The sequence below is a fragment of the Corvus moneduloides genome, chromosome 8, assembly GCF_009650955.1.
Source record: "Corvus moneduloides isolate bCorMon1 chromosome 8, bCorMon1.pri, whole genome shotgun sequence".
NCBI classification, from domain to species: Eukaryota; Metazoa; Chordata; class Aves; order Passeriformes; family Corvidae; genus Corvus; species Corvus moneduloides.
The window spans coordinates 16,523,503-16,541,337 of NC_045483.1; the positions used below are offsets into that span (position 1 = coordinate 16,523,503).

At 38.3% G+C, this 17,835-nt stretch overlaps 1 protein-coding gene across 4 annotated transcripts in view; it reads left to right on the forward strand.

Annotated features, from left to right (window-relative positions):
* Positions 1-17,835, forward strand: part of PLCE1 (phospholipase C epsilon 1) — a 149,800-nt gene that overhangs the window by 122,809 nt on the left and 9,156 nt on the right. For all 4 annotated transcript variants that reach the window (XM_032115739.1, XM_032115738.1, XM_032115740.1 and 1 more), the window contains 14 exons: positions 191-252; positions 417-582; positions 2,366-2,473; positions 2,889-3,005; positions 3,088-3,246; positions 4,256-4,379; positions 6,507-6,631; positions 7,315-7,432; positions 11,690-11,821; positions 12,949-13,239; positions 13,958-14,121; positions 15,033-15,294; positions 16,197-16,315; positions 17,442-17,570. In XM_032115739.1, coding sequence (XP_031971630.1) covers positions 191-252; positions 417-582; positions 2,366-2,473; positions 2,889-3,005; positions 3,088-3,246; positions 4,256-4,379; positions 6,507-6,631; positions 7,315-7,432; positions 11,690-11,821; positions 12,949-13,239; positions 13,958-14,121; positions 15,033-15,294; positions 16,197-16,315; positions 17,442-17,570 — 2,076 coding nt within the window. The remainder of the gene's footprint in view (positions 1-190; positions 253-416; positions 583-2,365; positions 2,474-2,888; positions 3,006-3,087; positions 3,247-4,255; positions 4,380-6,506; positions 6,632-7,314; positions 7,433-11,689; positions 11,822-12,948; positions 13,240-13,957; positions 14,122-15,032; positions 15,295-16,196; positions 16,316-17,441; positions 17,571-17,835) is intronic.

Consider the following 17,835-nt stretch of genomic DNA (forward strand, 5'->3'; position numbering starts at 1 on the left):
TTATGACTTTAGTATGTTTGTTTAGTGATTTGTAAAACACAATTTGCAGGCACCTGATTATTTTATCCACAAAACATGGTTTTACATACTAACTGTTCAGTGCTATGAGCAGACTACATATAAAAACATGACATAGACGTATTTCTAAGAATTGTTATTATATATCTCTTTAATTCCTTCCTCCTTATAGAAATTTGAGCCTAGTGTGAACATGTGCCAGCAGGGGCTGCTATCTTTTGAAGGATTTGCAAGGTAATTACTTATGCACTAATTTATATATACACGTGTGTATATATATATATATGTGTGTGTAAATATATGTATGTTAAAAGATGATACAAGTGTATTGATGTTTCTAGGAGAGTCAGAAAATGCTCAGCACAGCATAAAATTTCCTCACATCTTCTCACTTCTAGATTTTTGATGGATAAAGACAACTTTGCCTCCAAAAATGATGAATCACAGGAGAATGCTGAGGACTTGCACTTTCCTCTCTCATATTACTACATAGAATCCTCACACAATACTTACCTTACTGGCCATCAGCTTAAAGGGGAGTCCTCAGTGGAGCTCTACAGCCAGGTATGCAGGATTGGATTGTTCTGTAGCTTTCAACATGAACTTGTTTGTTTTACTGGTAAGTTTCAGGAACATGACCCTTTTGCTTTGAAAATCTAAATGTCCTAAGCCCCTGCTTGCAAAACTTTGGAAAACATGATGTGTGGGAAAGCTGCCTGTAAGAACAGTTGTGCTCAAATGCCTTTTCTAAGGAAAAAAAATGGGTTTAGTTTGAGATTCATAGCATTTAGACACCAGTCGGTCTGACCCAACCTACTAAAATTAGACTTTCCCACAGGAAAGACTGATCTAATATTTTAGTTCATTCAGATGTCAAAAACACTACTGAAATACTGTACATTGCACTGCAAAGACAAATTTCAAATAGAACTTCTACAAAGGTTACTTCTAGGAATATTATACAGATTTTAGACTTTATGCCTGATTGGTGGTCAACAGGCGAGGAACAAGTTCTCCCTTGGGCTTTCAGTTCTGTGTTTGTTTGTATATATATATTTGTATGTCTGTGAGTTTGCAAAATGCTGGAGAAAGCATCAAACTTCCTATCAGTAGTGTTTTCATTATGCTGAGTTAATGACTCACCATTGAGAAAAGACTCATCTGGTGTCCCATGTGCTGTCTCACCTGTGGCTATAGACAGAGAGGTGAGGCTGTGTTAGGAAATCCTGAATAACATGAATGTACTGAGTAATGCAGTTGCAGAGGTTCCTGCAGTAGCACTGCATAGTGATCTTAGTATTGTGTTGGTAACAGATGGGAAGTGAGATAGAGATCAACTGCCTTCAAGGTTTGCATGATTAAGAAGAGCTTCTTCCTGTCCCTCAAGTGGCTGTTGCCTACTGAAGGGGCTCTTTGTTCTGGCTCCTTTAGTCTGGCTCTCACAGAAGTGGTGGAGTGCCAGCTATGGACACAACTGCCTGAAATCAAATTATTCAGGTTTTGAGTAGAAATAATTTTTTATTTGTTCATGAATGGTTTTGCTGCAAATGGGTTTGATTGTTGAGATCTTTCTATTCAGTAAAATATTAAATTGTAGTACAGATGACAGGCATGCTAAATACTGATAGCAATAATAAACTGGGCTACCACAAGATGGGTTATCTCTCCCTTCATCCTTCCTCTTTGCTTCCTTCATTGGTTTTTTTAGCAATGGCTTTCTAAATAAATAAATGAATAATTTAAAAATTGATGAATGAATTGATGGCTGTAAATTAGCTTAATATAATTAAGATGGCCTGGCACATTTCCATTTTAACTATCCTCACAGAAATTTTTAAGACATCATTTTCAGACTTTTATTTATAAAACTAACAATAACAAAAAAGCCCCCAACAAACTAACTGCACGTGCTTTCCCCCTAAGCTGTCATGGGAGCAACCTGGAATAAATTGCTATGTTGCTTTATAGCTGCTTTTGCAGGTAGAAATATGGAAATGTTTCTCTCTCTCAGGAAATTAAGCTGTACAATAAGAACCACCTTCTGCAAACAGATTCCATGTGTCCTCTAAGATACCAAGAATTTGAAAGCTTTATGGTAATTTTTCCACGAACATACGTGCTTTCTTAATTTTCCCATCGTTTTTCACTGGGAAATAAGGAATTCAGTTAGGGAATGCACTTATCTGGGCACTATACCTTCTGTGGGCTGTATACTTCACAGAAATTGCTCTTTCCAGCAATTTTGTTGAATCACTGGGCTTTCATTCATCTATGCAATGTCTGTCTTCTACTTTGATGGTATGATGCTGTGTCTTATATGTGCTTACACTGCTCAATTGCGTTGTAGGTCCTTTTACAAGGTTGCAGAAGTGTAGAATTAGACTGCTGGGATGGTGATGACGGGATGCCTATCATTTATCATGGGCACACTCTTACTACAAAGATCTCTTTTAAGGTATGCTGGTAATTGCACATAGAAACAAAAAAGTGAGAAGTTATTTTTTCTGTAACAAAGGGAAAAAGTAATTGCCTACTAGAAAAATACAAATTCTGATGGGCTGAATTCTAATAGAATATAAACTATAGATTATGTCAGACATTAAATTCTCAGCAGTAAATATTACTCTTTTCAAATTAGTTTTTGTAGCATATATAGGGTAATTTTCTGTCTTTTTGTTGTTACATAAGTAACAAAAGTGGGTATTGCCACTTGTGTTGTAACAAGATGTCAGCTTGCTTTGAAAGTACACTGTGGCCTCTCCCTTCTTCCAGAGGAAAGCAGATGTCCAACCCCCCTCTCAGCTAACAGTAGCTGAACTGAGTGCTGCAGAATGATCCCACATTCTTTCAATGGCCTTTCTCTCTCGCAGGAGGTGGTTGAAGCCATTGATCGCAACGCGTTCATCACTTCTGACCTGCCAGTCATCATCTCCATAGAAAACCACTGCTCGCTGCCTCAGCAGCGCAAGATGGCCGAGATTTTCAAGGTAGGCCGTAAACTGCGGGAAGTTATTCCATGCTCATGCCTTGGGATTTTCCATAATACCTCACGTGTTCTTGATATTTCAGAATGTATTTGGAGATAAGTTGGTGACAAAGTTTTTATTTGAGAGCGACTTTTCCGATGATCCCATGCTTCCTTCCCCTGGCCAACTGCGAAGAAAAATCCTGCTTAAAAACAAGAAGCTGAAAGCCCATCAAACACCAGTGGATATATTGAAACAAAAGGTAAAGCCCTTCCTTAACAGCAAGCAGTGAGACCCAACTCTTGTTAGAAATAGTTCCTTTGTGTTTGAAGTTTTTGCTAATCCCATATGTACAGCAGAATAATCTAATACACATTCATGCTTGGAAGACTCACAGTGGATTGCAGTGCTTTCAAATAAGTAGACAACACATACAGTAAATTATAGCTACAGCTTAACTAAATTTTAGTGTATATTAATTTTATAAAACTTCATAATGTTATGATTAACACCACATGCCCTACGTGACAAATAGAAATGAATCTTTTTCTGTGAGGCTATAACATTCGCTGTTCATGTTTATTTGAGAAGTAGTGATATGCATCGAGTATGTGTGTATAATTGTAGTAATTTTTGGTAGAGTTCTGCTTTGTTTCTTTTTTCATATTCAAACCAGGCAAATACTCAATTTCTTACTGACTTTTTGTGAGGGACTCTGCTACTCAAATAGTGCTTATTCCCATGTGAGAATTTTTTTGATTTCTAAAAATTAGGGCTTCATCTCTAGTAGCCTCAATCTAATAATGTCTATGGTTAGTCAGCAGTTAGATGGAATCCTTGAAAACTAACAGCCATTACCCAAAATGTAAGCACAATTGCATTAGACTTAAATTCTTGTTATCAGAGGAGTAAATCACACTGATCATACCAGTATATGGATATTCTCCATCTTCTGAAAAAGTATTTAACTGTTTCTGAAACAGCATACCTCAGACTAGAAAAAGGCAGTCTTGAATGATGTGCAACGTGGCCATTTTCCCATAATTAATTAGGTTTCATATCTTATTAAGTCTTTTTCTTGCAATACAAGTTCTCTTTCTATTCAAACCCTTAAAGGGGTATTTTATCTCCATCTTAACAATCTTATTTATTTCTCACTTAATCTATTCATTGCTTTCATATAAACAAAATAAGATGCAAAGAGTGATGAAAATTCTTTTTCTTTTTAAAAGTACTTAGCAATAATGTAGTAAGTGCTTCTGTTGTTGTAGGCTCACCAGCTGGCACATATGCAAGCACAGGCTAGCAATGGTGCTAGCAACCCCACACCTACCAATGAAGAGGAAGAAGATGAAGAGGATGAATATGACTATGACTATGAATCTCTCTCTGATGGTAACTATAGTTATTTTTTTGGGGTTTTTTTCATTACAGTGCTTTTTTTAGAACTGTAGTAATAAGATATGTGAATATTCTAGTTCAGGAATGAGCTAGGTACACAGTGTCCTTGCATGAGTCTGAAAAGGCTGGAATTCTTCAGCTGGTAGAGAAGAGGACTGAGGGGTGAATTGGAAGCAGGTTTACTGAGTCATTGAGTGGTGGATTAAGGGAAGCAGAGAATGCTACTCGTTAGATCTAGGAGGTGCTCAGTAAAACAAGTGGAAGATCAGTCTAAAACAAGTAAAATGTTTGTGCAGCTCATAGTAAACTTTTGGAATTTGCTGCCGTGGGAAATCGCAGAGCCAAATGGCATTAGCATATAAAAAAAAAGGATTGGACAAATTCATGGGCAGATTTATAAGCAAATGTTACCAGTAGCAGTATTTGGTTCAACATCCCTGTTATTCAGCAGCTGTGATTGTTGGGATGGTACTAGGGAAGTGGACCATGATTAGTGGCTGGTTGCTCTGTTGCCACTGCCAGAAAGAGAATACTAGGCTAGATGGACAACTGGCACAGCTGGGGATGGTCTCCTGAGTGGTCAGTGAAGTACTTCACTCACTGCACCTTAAGTCTAGTGGGGACCTGTTCTAGGTACCGTGTTCAGAGAAGATGTAAGGCTTGAGCATGTCCTGCAGCACAGGACTTCTTTCCAGATGGTCTCTTACTTACATTACTTTCTTCTGTGTTTAGGGATTTAAAAAATAGTCATAAAATTAATGAATGCATTTCAGGACTTGACACTGCTTGTGGAATAGCAGTGTTATTTATGAGTTTGATGTCAATGCTGCCTTCAGTTGCATTTTGCCTGAAAGTTGGCGTAACTGGCTACTTGAGCATACTCTTCATGATGAAGAGAGTAGAGATAGTGTAGATAGTAAATTGCTGTGAAAACTTAGATCTTTGCTAACAGACTTGCCAAGAAAATATTGCAAACTTAATTGCAGTAAGTGACTTTTGAGCACTGTTCTAGTTAAGAGAAGGTTTGAGAAATCTGAAACTAGCAAGAAACATTCACACCTCCAGTATACAAAGGAATCTGCAGAATGGTTTACTACTTTATTACAATGATTATTCTTTGGAGTCTTTAATTGTGTTAATATTTTGTTAAAACTAATCTAAATAATGGTCTGTAAACTTTCTAAAACAGATTCAGGTTTTTTTTTTTTACCGATACTTTTTTTTGCGTAAGGCTAATAGTTTTACAGCTGACACTTATTTTTCATTTCTCTGGCTCTAAATCTTAATCCCCTGTACTCTTATTCCCTCTCTGACTCGTTTCCCTGTAGCTGATGTCCTTAATGCTTCTCCTGCTCCTAACAGCCAGGAAGGTAAAAGCCTTTTGGTTGAGCATTTTAACTGCATGAAATCAGCACTGCATCTTCAGCCTGTTCAATGTGACAGTGTGAATATATAGTTTTTACTTCATATTATAAATGCAAGTAGATATTCTTATATGGCACTGTTAACTGTTCAGGAACTGTTAGAAACCTGCATGTGTGACACTTGTTATGCATAAAAAGAATATGGTCAAAGCATCAGGAATATCAGGAATGAATTAAACCATTCCTTTTGTGACAACTGCAGTATTTTGGTCCAGAAAGACCACATCATTATTAGGCATACTATTCTCTGAAAAATATGTAGCTTTGAAGAGGTATTTCTATAGATGTAAAAAATACTTGTGCATGGTGAAAGCAAGCAGAGGAAAGCCAAAACTTGCTGTACAAAATGTGTACATATTTGATGGGGTTAATTGTGATTGGACTTCGGCATTTTTTTGTCATTCAGGTGTATCAGTTGTTTTTAGATGGAAAACTTAAATCATTAGATGGTTTGGGTTTAAAGATCTGAGCACAAAAGGATGGGCTTTAAAGGAAGTGCAATGTCTCAACTAAATACAAGCATTAAATTTTTAAACAGAAGGTTACTACTCAAGGATGATGCTTTGACCAGTAAATGTATTATTTTACCATCTGGTTATTCATATAAGATTCACAGCACTGTCCACAAATACTGTTAATTCAAATTCAGTTTTCATTTGAAATTGTTAGGATTTATTAAAATCCCATTAATTTTTAGATAATATTCTTGAAGACCGACCTGAGAATAAATTATCAAGTGATAAACTGCAGTTTGAATATAATGAAGAGACTGCCAAACGACTAAAGAAGGCTGACTGTGCTACTTACAATAATAAAGGAAAGGTAGTTCTGCTTTTTCCCCCTTTCTTCTCAGCTATGCTTTGATAGATAACCAGGTTCCAAAGGATTTGGACAGTTCAGATAACTGAGACTTAGATGGCAAATGCACTTTAGAGAAGAGAAATAATAGAAAGCATGGAAGGACAGCAGAGAAAATAGCTTAAATAGAATAGATGCTCACCATACTGTTCAAGAAAAGTCCTCAGAATTTATTGTATATATAGGCTGCTTGGCTGAAAATTAGATCCAGAAGCTTATTTAGATATTTCATTCCATTGATATTGATGAAACTGAAGATTTCATCTGAATATTCCGCATCTTTGTGTTTCAAAATAAGTTTAAAATACCACGCTAAAATATCAGATAACCACAACACCTCTTATTAAATCATCTGAAAGAGGAACCAGTGTATTGCTGTTTAGTATATTGTAGATTCTTCTCAACATGGATGTGTTTTGTCTAAATGTTTGTAGAACTCACTCTGAATAAGGCCTTTACACACTACCGCAGAATCAGTAACAGGTATTTATGCAGAAATCTGCGCATGGGAGGGAGATTTGTTAGGTGAGAACAGAAACCATTGAGGAAAAAAGAGAGAAAATATTTCAAAGACATAAGTAAGATATGCAAGAGTTCTTCCACATTCAGTAATACTATTATTAAATGTTCTTGGTGTTGTCACTCAGGTTTATGACATGGAGCTGGGTGAAGAATTCTATCTTCCTCAAAATAAGAAGGAAAGCAGACAAATAGCTCCAGAGCTATCAGATCTTGTCATTTACTGTCAAGCTGTAAAGTTCCCGGGTAAGTACACTGCCCTGTTTTATTGCTTTAAGCTTTCTAATTCCTGGAGACATTATGTTTATGTTTTGAATTAGTTTGAAGTAGTCGAGGAGGTTCGTTCTTCATGATTTGGTAGTCTTCCTAGTAACAGCTCCTGGCTGAGAAGTAGTGTTCATAAATTATGTGAATACATACTGTTTGTCATATTAAAATGTTTACAAAAGTGAAATTTGCCAGTCTTCACAACTTAGACAACTGCTTCACTGCCAAATGCCAGATGACAGAAAGCTTTATCTTAAGAGCTCCGAGTTTCCATGTAAGGACCTACTGAATTAAGAAGGAAAATACTCTTAAGACCTTGAAGGAGGAGTGTGTCACATTCCTTTAAGTGACCTCGGTTTAGTGTGTTTCACCTTTGCCTGCAGCTGCATCTTCTGTTCTTTCCCAAGTGGACAGGAGAGGAGCCATTTGCAGGGGTAAAGCAACTTTTCCTGGGGTGAGAGAGGGCAGCTGCTTGCACACTCTCACACAGTCTTCATGGAAGCAGTTACGGAAATAGGAGAATCTCCTTCTGTACAGTAGGAAGAATAATGTTTGCAGAGAAAAGGAGAGGGAGTGACTGAAGAGATCACTGATAGTTACTTGTTCAGTACTGAAATGTGAGGCTGGGTATATTTTGGCTCATACTGTGTACATAAATACTTTTAAATTGAGAATTTATTGTTTATTGATGTGTTTAATGTTTAAATGAAAAATCTGCTTTTTAGTGGAATGGTTTTCTGTGGAAAAGTGAGCAATTCTGCCAAAACATGATCTTATACAAATAGAACTATAATCAGATTAGAGAAGCTAACCAAACATAAAATAGTGTCAAATAGGCAAGATAAACATGCTGGAAAATGGACAGACATTCTTTTCTAATCTTTTGTAACTTTAAGAATTGTAGGTGTCACTTGTAAAAATAATGACTTCTAAAAATTCAAATCTGATACTCTTTTTAATGAAATCTGCAATGAGATATCTTTCAAGTAAAATATTTTCTTTTAAAGAAAGATATTCAAGATTAAATGGGGATAGTTAGGGTTGTTCCAAGCATTTTGACACAGAAAAATTCTGATATTCTAAGAAAACTTCGAAATATTTAATTTTTAATGTAATACTGGTTATAAAAGAAATACCTGCTTCCTTCTCAAATTTCTTCCTCTTGCTTTAAAGAGATCATGAATAGAACAATTAAGAAAATGATCTACTTTCGCAGATAAACACATGAAACTGTAGAAATTACTTTTCCAACAAACTTTGTCTCCTTTGAGACAAATACTGCCTCCTCTGAGGTAACGTAGACTTCCATGGCCACCGTGCCACTGATTGGATTCCTCTGCTCAGCTGGAGGGCACAGACATGGTGCAGTGCCCTGCCCCAGTACTGTCCATTAAATGCGGGGAACAAAGCTGGTACATCCATGACTATGTAGCCCTACTGCCTGTGCAGTAAAAATCCAAGAGTTTTGGAAATAGAGAGGGCAGAATTCATGTCAGTGTCTGATCAATGGTGTAAATACTTTATTTCTCCATATGTCTTCATGTATTTTTGTTCTGTGTTTACCCTTGCCTACATCCCTGAATGCTAATCACTGATTTGTGACTATAAAAAAGGACAAGGACCATTATGTTCACTTTCCCTAACCTACTGGGTAACACAGACTTCCCTAAGTGTTCCCTGGTCAAAACAGAATTTTTCATGTGGAGAAAATAGCATTTCTTGTTTATAAAACCTCTGGTAACAAGGAACCCAGCATAGCTCATGTTGTTTCTGTGCTTTTTGACCTTACAGTCCTTGCTTAACTTGAATTTCAGTGTGTTAGATGTCACTGCACCCTTATTTGAGAGGCTGAATGTCTGTTCTCTGGGTTCACCCAAGCTGAGGGCAGTGGAGCAGCCCTGAGCACTGCTACTGGCACTTGGCTCGTCGCCTTGGAGCTGAGATTCTTACACAATGACTAGAGAAACTGAGTACATAAAAGCAGGATTTGCACAACCAAGTGGAGGGAGCAAGGAGTCACCTGAGCTCACCAGCATGAAATTTGGTCACCATCTCCATCATATCAGATTATCTGCCCCTTTATTAATTTCTTTTCAAGAAATTACAGTGAACATAGAAAGGGGAACCCTACATATAAAAGTGCTGTAAATTCTCTTTCAAGGTCTTCAAACCTGCAGACTTTCTCTTGGTCTGAAAGATGTGGTGAGAAAGTGGCAATTACAGTTTAACCTGTTAGTTAGTATGGTGAGAATGAGAAGGGCAGGGAAGCTTTCAGTCCTGTGGACTAAAAATCTAGAAGCAGTAAAGCAGTGTGCTTATATCTAACACATGAGATGGGCACTAAACTCTGTAACTCAAAGAACATGGCACAGGGGTTGTAGGGAAACACAAAACATTTACTCTGTCACTGTGGTAGTACATTAGGATTTATGTACATTATGGTGGGATCTAAGCTGGTCCTACTTTGACCAGAGAGTTGAACCAGGTGACTCCTATATCCTTGTCAAAGTCCATTATTTTGTGAATTTATGATTCTATGAATTGATAAAGCTATATTCTAAAGTCAGGTTTAAATTGGAGTGAAAAATTGAGCTTGTCTCTGGGAAGAGATGTGTAACATGCAAAGCATGGGAAAGACTGAAAGGAAACTCCCAGATGCAGTGTACCCTGTGGCCATCATGCTGGCTTCAGTCAGCCCTGGGGCTTTGCACTGCACTCTCTGGTGATTTATGAGGTTAGTTTGTTTCCTCAGTGACTGTCTCCACAATAGCATTTTGAAACCTGGATCTTACTTGCCAAATCCATTTGATCAATTGAAAACTGGGTTTAAATAGTGCTGGAAGCACATAATGCATAACTCCTCATTCTTCTAGTTCAATTCATATTCCTTGATCTCAGTTTCTACCATCTTCTGTGGTTTATGTATATGCTTGGGCCCAAAGAGACAATAATCTCCAATGCTGAAAACATTTATGTATATTCTAAATGTTACTAACCCAAGCAGTTCCACTGAAACTGTGTGCGTAATTTTAGTAAGTACATGTACACATGCCAGAAAGATTGAGAGCTGAAAATTTGCAGCTCAGTCAGAAAGAGGCCAATGTATCCTCTTTGTGATTTACATTTGTATTTGAAATATAAGTATTAAGTCCAGAACTGTCTTTAGGCAGGTGTGAATTGATGTGAATTAATGAGGAACGTTTTAGGAGTCACAGTTAGGCATATACAGTGTATTTGCTTTGTTATATTCTATATCACAAATGCATCTTGGGTCTTTGAGAGCATCCCATACCTCACTGCTGTGGGTGTCAGAATAATTACTGTGCACTTTAATTTTGACCTGCTGTGTGCTCTCTCCAAGCCAACAGAAAGAAATTAACCTTAAGTGGGATTAAGTCTGTTTACTTCACCAGGATTCAGGTCATGATTTTAATGATTATGTTTCTAGAATGAACAAGTTTGAATAATAGCATGAGTTTTCCAGCTCCACTCCTAGTACATATTGGCCATTAAATATGTAATGGATTTTGCACACCTAACTGTATTTCCCTACACAGAAGATGACTCTGAAAATATTTTGAAGTTAAACTGTTTAACCAACAGCATTTGGGCATTCTATATTATATTATATTATATCATGTCATGTCATGTTATGTTATGTTATGTTATGTTGTGTTATATGATATTATATTATGTTTTAAAATAATAATCTTACATTTATTTAATTATATAGATATAGTAATCTTGATGAATTCCATGATATTCACTACTGTACAGATTTATTGCTTCTGTAGAAAAGATTTTTATTTTTTTAAATTATTCCTAGGATGAATACATTGGGACTGTATTTTTTTAGTATCAATTTGGACAATTCAGTAATTTGACAGAAAGCCACCTTCCTCAAGCCAAAAAGTAAAATGGAGAAAAAATTATACCACAGAGAGAGAGCTGTATATTGTACTGCTTCATATGAGTTTCTATATACATGATAGAAATACATACATATATATATATATTACATATAAAACCATACATAATATATACATATATAAAAGTGTGTATATATGTAAAGATATCAAAATTAAATTATGGAGAAAAATACACTATAGTATCCTTGTCCTGTGTACTATATAACAAGAGTATTCATGCCTTCAAAAATAATGTAAAATACGATGGAAAATGTCATGCCCTCTTGGTCATGTTTTTGGCTCATTTATTTTACATTTATGGGAACAGGCTTGTCAACTCTAAACCCATCTGGCTCTAACAGAGGAAAAGAAAGAAAAAGCAGGAAGTCCATTTTTGGCAACAATCCTGGCAGGCTGAGCCCTGGGGAGTCAGCTGCTCTTGCCAAAGCATCTGGAAAAGGTAAAGTTAGCATCTTCTTTCACCAGTCACATGGAATGACTCTGTAATGCAACACATGTACCGTACCAAGTTGTTAAAGATCAAATGCTTTGCAATGTGTAAGACGTTAAACTTTGGAATGGTTTCTCATTAGCACGGCAGCTATTACAGTACCACTATTACAACTGAAGTGTTGAGTGCAGAATACTAGCATTACTTGGTCAGAAATATGATGACCCTAATTCATAAACAGTTCAAAACTAATGTGCATTTTAGGTGATGTATCTTGAAGTTCGTATTTTAAAAGATCTAAATGAGTGTTTTCAAAGTACAAATGGAAGCCAGGACTGTTGGGCTGGTCCAGAAAAGAATTTTTATTGTCTGAAGTAGAACTTAGCGGCCTAAAATTCAGCCAAGTCCAAATGTGTAATTGTGCAAATTAGACTCTGCAGGTAATTCAGTTTGTGAACCTGGAAACTGTGCTTCTGCCTATGAACAGATGTAAAGAAATACAAAGAAAGTACAGAAAAGGTTCTGGAGCAGAAATAAGACCCAGATCCCCTGCCTTTGAAGTGGTTGCCATAAACAGATATTTTGAACTCATTTTCTGACTCAAGGAGGGTTGCATTTCTTACAGCCCAAGGGCACAACTGCATCAGACAGAAAAGATTTCCTTCTTGTGGCCAGTGTCCTAAAAGTGAAGAAGTCTGGTGCCTAATTGTAAGGCATGTAAATATTTTGCTGCCTCTGTCCCCTAACTTTTGCAGTCTCTGTAGATTGCTTGTTTGGACAATTAGCAGATGGCTTTCAGTCTTGCCTCTCTTCCTCATGTAAAATATATAAATGAGAAGAAGGGAATTTTATTCTCTTATTTTATTCAGGCAAATGCTAATTAGGTATTTATTTATGAAAGTGGTTGTTAGCACATCTAATCATGGTATTACTTCAATATTTGAACGTTGTGTTTCCTCCCATGGATTGTTCTTACTGTGTAAGGACTGTGACACTTGCCCTGAGTAGTGTCATTTTCCAGGATCACCTTTTTCTACTGGAACCAAAGCACACACACACACACCCACTAGAAAACATTGAATTTTTGGAGTCTCTGGACCTGCAGCTGTACCTTGAGGGCACTGTTTATTTTCCAGGTCCCTTTGATGCGATGCGGCAGACCTGGGAAGATCCTTGTTCTCCTTACAACTCTCCAGCTTCCCTCAGTGCCATTATCAGGACGCCCAAGTGCTATCACATCTCGTCCCTGAACGAGAACGCTGCCAAGCGGCTCTGCAGGCGCTATTCCCAGAAGCTGATCCAGCACACCACCTGCCAGCTCCTGAGGACCTACCCCGCTGCCACACGCATCGACTCCTCCAATCCCCACCCACTGATCTTCTGGCTCCACGGGGTACAGCTCGTGGCTCTTAACTACCAAACAGATGGTAAGGCTACACAAACTCAGGTTTTAATGTTCTAAATGTGCTAGGAGGCCTTAAGTAATGAATTTGTATTTTCCCTGTTTACTTTTCCTTGCTCTCCTGAGGGGATCTACCTGTATCTGTGCAACCCAGCACAAGCAGGTTCAGACCACAACAATCTGGTCCTTGAGAGCCTTGACCCCAGAGTCCAGGAGCTTTATGCCAATGCACCAGGTCCCCTGATAAACCAGAAGTGCCTGGACAGCAACACCTTCCATTTTTATTTTTATTCTGTTGCTGAAGGTTGTTTTTTTTCCCCCAATTTGAGTAACTATTATCCCTTTCTGATAATTTCAAGAATAAAAAGGTACTGAACTATTTTTAACTTGGAAGTGCCTGGATGCTGGTTTAATGTTGACCAAAACATTTTTGGACTATTGGCTATCCTATCTTGTGTTCCTTCACGTTTTCAGTGGGGGATCCATTAGGTCATCTACAGTGCTCTTTCATTCTGCAGTTCATTAAAGACAATGGAAAGGGAAAGAATGAACTGTTCTTAGAGTTTTGTGTAATTACTTGGATAGATTGGATACATAAATCACAGCTAATTCTGAAAACCAGGAATAGCACACAACTAAAATAATTTTTAGAAAGGTACTTCAAACAGGACGTTGTTTTCACTGTTACAGTTTTTCCATTGTATCATTGCTCTCTGTCAATTTTGGCTGCCTTACTTTCACAGACCTTCCTCTGCAACTCAATGCAGCAATGTTTGAGGCTAACGGTGGCTGTGGATATGTTTTGAAACCTCCAGTTCTGTGGGATAAAAACTGTTCAATGTACCAGCAGTTTTGTCCATTGGAAAGAGACCTTGATAATAAGGAGCCAGCTATATATTCTTTAACAGTAAGTACATGAAAAGGGAATTTCATACAGGCAAACAGAGAGACAATTTGCTACTACAGTCTTTAACCAGCATTACAGTCATCCTTCTAAATGAAAAGATTGAATCTTTAAATGTTGCTTCCAAAGGTCAGCCTAACTAACAGAAATTGGAGAGGGAAGGAACAAAGATTTGTCTTTATTTTATTGTGTTGGCTGATTTGTATCCGTAGTTACTTTCATGTTTCCTTCACAGTATTTGTTGAAAACTAGTTCTGAAAGCATTTTCCTTGGGACTACACAATTGTGTAAAATTACACGTGCCTTGATGTTTTACACATTTGTGAACACTTGAAAAGCTGCACAAAAAGCCATTATGGAAAGCTGTACTGAATCTTGAAAAAATATTTTTTGTAAGTTATATAATATATATAATTCATGGATTTGTGGCCAAAACCAAAATATTCTCAGAAGCTAGTCCTTTCCAGGAAATGTGCCAGAAAAGTGAGATTCATAAGAATCAGAATTCTCCCAGCTGTGGTAACTGCACACTTAATTCTTGTGTTGTGTATGCCAAAGCAAGCCAGAACTCAGTGCCATCACCCCAGAGTAATGGAGAAGAAAATGTGATCCTTTTTGACTACATTACTGGTACATTCTTTCTGGATTAATGTTCAGATGCCTTGAACAGTTACACTCACTATGTGTAGTGTATTTTTTCAGGGGAAAGATACCATAGAAGTAGTGTTGGGGGTGGAGAGTTGAGGAAGCTCTGCTTCTGAAGTTACTGCCCTGGCAATCACAAAAGTGAGTGTTGTAATTAAATCAGCATGTTAACGAACTGTGCTTAGGGGTGTGCTGAGCAGTATTTAGCTCAGGATCATGACAGCATAGGGATTACTGCACTAATTGTTCTCTGTCCTCCTCGGCTTCAGATTGTGTCTGGCCAGAACGTTTGCCCCAGCAATAGCACGGGCAGCCCCTGTATCGAGATCGACGTGCTGGGGATGCCCCTGGACAGCTGCCACTTCCGCACGAAGCCCATCCACCGCAACACTCTGAACCCCATGTGGAACGAGCAGTTCCTTTTCCGGGTTCACTTTGAAGATTTGGTCTTTCTGCGGTTTGCGGTTGTTGAAAACAACAGCTCAGCTGTTACAGCTCAGAGAATCATTCCCCTAAAAGCGCTGAAGAGAGGTACAGTGTAGTTCCTGGTGGCACCCTGCACCAAAATGGTCCAGCAGATTCCTGGGCTGGGTCCTTCCAGAGGGAAATTTTTAATCAGCTGATTGCATTTTTCTAGAGGAGACAGGGAACAAATGCCAGACAGCATACCATGGCCTGGCAGTACAGGGCTGATCTAAGGCTCCCTGGGAGCTGGCCCCAGTGACTTGTAAAAAGTCTGATCCTGTGCTTTTGTGGAGGCAGGGGCGTGTTGTACACACCTGCTCCAATTCTGGGGGTGCTCCTGAGATTATGTTCACCAGGAGACTGGCTGCTCCCTTAGGAGGCTTGGAGTGGTTCCACTCCTGCCTTGTTCTTTGCCCAAGAAACTGCTGTAACAGCTGATCACTGGGCAGAGGGGAATTGCACTTCTCGCAGCCATGGCTGGAGAGGAGTTGAAGGAAGGGTGGAAAAAAGTGAGAGAGAGATGAGGAAACATCACTAATTGTGTGACACCTGGGGGTGGGAGCTTCCATGTTGCCAGTAGCTCTTCTACATTTGCTTTGTGCCACTGTAACACCACACAATTATCTGGGTTGGTATATGAGGAGATCTGGCCATAGACATGCATTTTCCAGTAAGAATTTGACCTTGCTTCATTCATGTTCTGATATTTAGAAATCATTCATTTAGATATTTTAATGTATAACTATACTGAATGTTACAGCAAAACATAGGTTGCTCTATGAGCCACTTGGCAGCAGGATTGGTGTCACACTGTTGTACAGAGTGTGAACGCAGTGTTATTACAGTGCTTTAAATCCTACCCGTGTCGCAAAGTGTAGCTATAAATACAGCAAATTTGAGTTTTCCAGTTATGAGACTTGTGTCCTAGGATGTGGCAAAGTATTTACAGAAGGATTTTTCCTCTTTAGGCTACAGACATGTCCAGCTCCATAACCTACACAATGAAACATTGGAAATTTCCAGTTTGTTCATAAACAGTCGGAGAATGGAAGAAAGTCCCTCTGGAAACAATCTGCCTGCATCTATGGTAATTTAACTTTTGTTTGTGTGTGTGAATTACCTGTATTCTTAGTTTAGTAACTACTATGATGTGAAGATCTCTAGAGCCAGAGTGTTCAAAGATGTTAGCCCTCAAACCTGCACATTCTTCAGACATACCCTGATGACTATCGTTTTCTTGGCTTTGGTGGAATTAAGGTTATCCCACCTGGCTTAAACGGTGGGAAGGTAAATCTTTCCAAAGTCTGGCTTCTCTGCTGTATTTAGGTATAGAACAAGAAATACACTCCTGACTGGGGGAGTGTGGATGAGCAGTGAGGTTCAGTGCTGCTTCGTGCATTCCTTTGTCCATGAATTGTAAGCAAAGCATTTGAGACCAAAAAAAGAAAGATGCGAATTACCAACAACTTTGAAATAATGAGAGTAAAATTGATTTCTGTTACAAGAAAAGATGAACTCTGTGGTTCTGTACATACATACAGATTTATGTATGTATGTGCACATATGTATACATACATACAGATATTTGTATATCTAAAAATATGTATGTATGCATGCATAGATGGATGTGATTTTTGTTTAAAAGCCCTTACTGTTAGATTACCTGAGTTACTTGTGTTTTGGCAACTTTAAACATGTATTTTATCATCTTACTGACTCCTAAAGTGTCATAAAACTTCCTGAGCTCCCATGTGTGCAGCAGATGTGTTGCAGATATTACCTCCTGTGAATACATACCAAACTTGTATCTTGGTGAATTACTGGGGCAGAAAGGAAGAACAAGTTGTTTGGAGGTTAAAACAAGGCAATACCTTTTCGTCCAGTAATCTGTGTGCTGAATCCAAATATCTGAGCTCAGCTAGCGTGGGGAATGAGTGATGGAGGTTGGCCCTTGGTCCAGTGGCAGTTTATATATTCCCACTGGAAAAATTCCCTTTTCTCTTCAGCTTCAAGGTAGGATGGAGGTTTTTGGAGGGTTTGTTGGGGGTTTTTAAATGCCTCAATCCATAGTGTAAGAAAGAGCCATGTATTAACTGAACAGCTTTTCTTTGTCAAGGCCCTTACAACTTGTTTGTACAGTTTCTGTTAAGCAACCTAGAAATAACATGCCTGTGTGAAAACATCCAGTAACCTGTTGAATGTTGTCTGAACAGTTGTTTAGCCTGGGAGAACGGAAAGCTCCTGTGACTTACAAAGTGACAGTTCATGGAATTCCAGGCCCGGAGCCTTTCACTGTTTTCAATGTAAGTGCAGGGACCACGGCTGCACAGCTGCTCCATCAGGTGAGCTTCCTGCTGAATTGCAGACTCTTCATTGCAAGAATCCACACTAACATCGTTCTGGACTTCTGTCTCCCTGCACTTCTCACACACAGGGTCCTTGTAGTTCATTCATCACAGCAAGGCGTGGTTAGAAATGCATTGCTGTGGAATTAATTACATTGCAAACACAGAGTATAATCAGTGGAATTTTCCCAATCTTGGCTTCAGAGAATGGGTTTATAATCTTAGAATATATTCCCTCTTAGTATTTTAATATTTGGGCGTA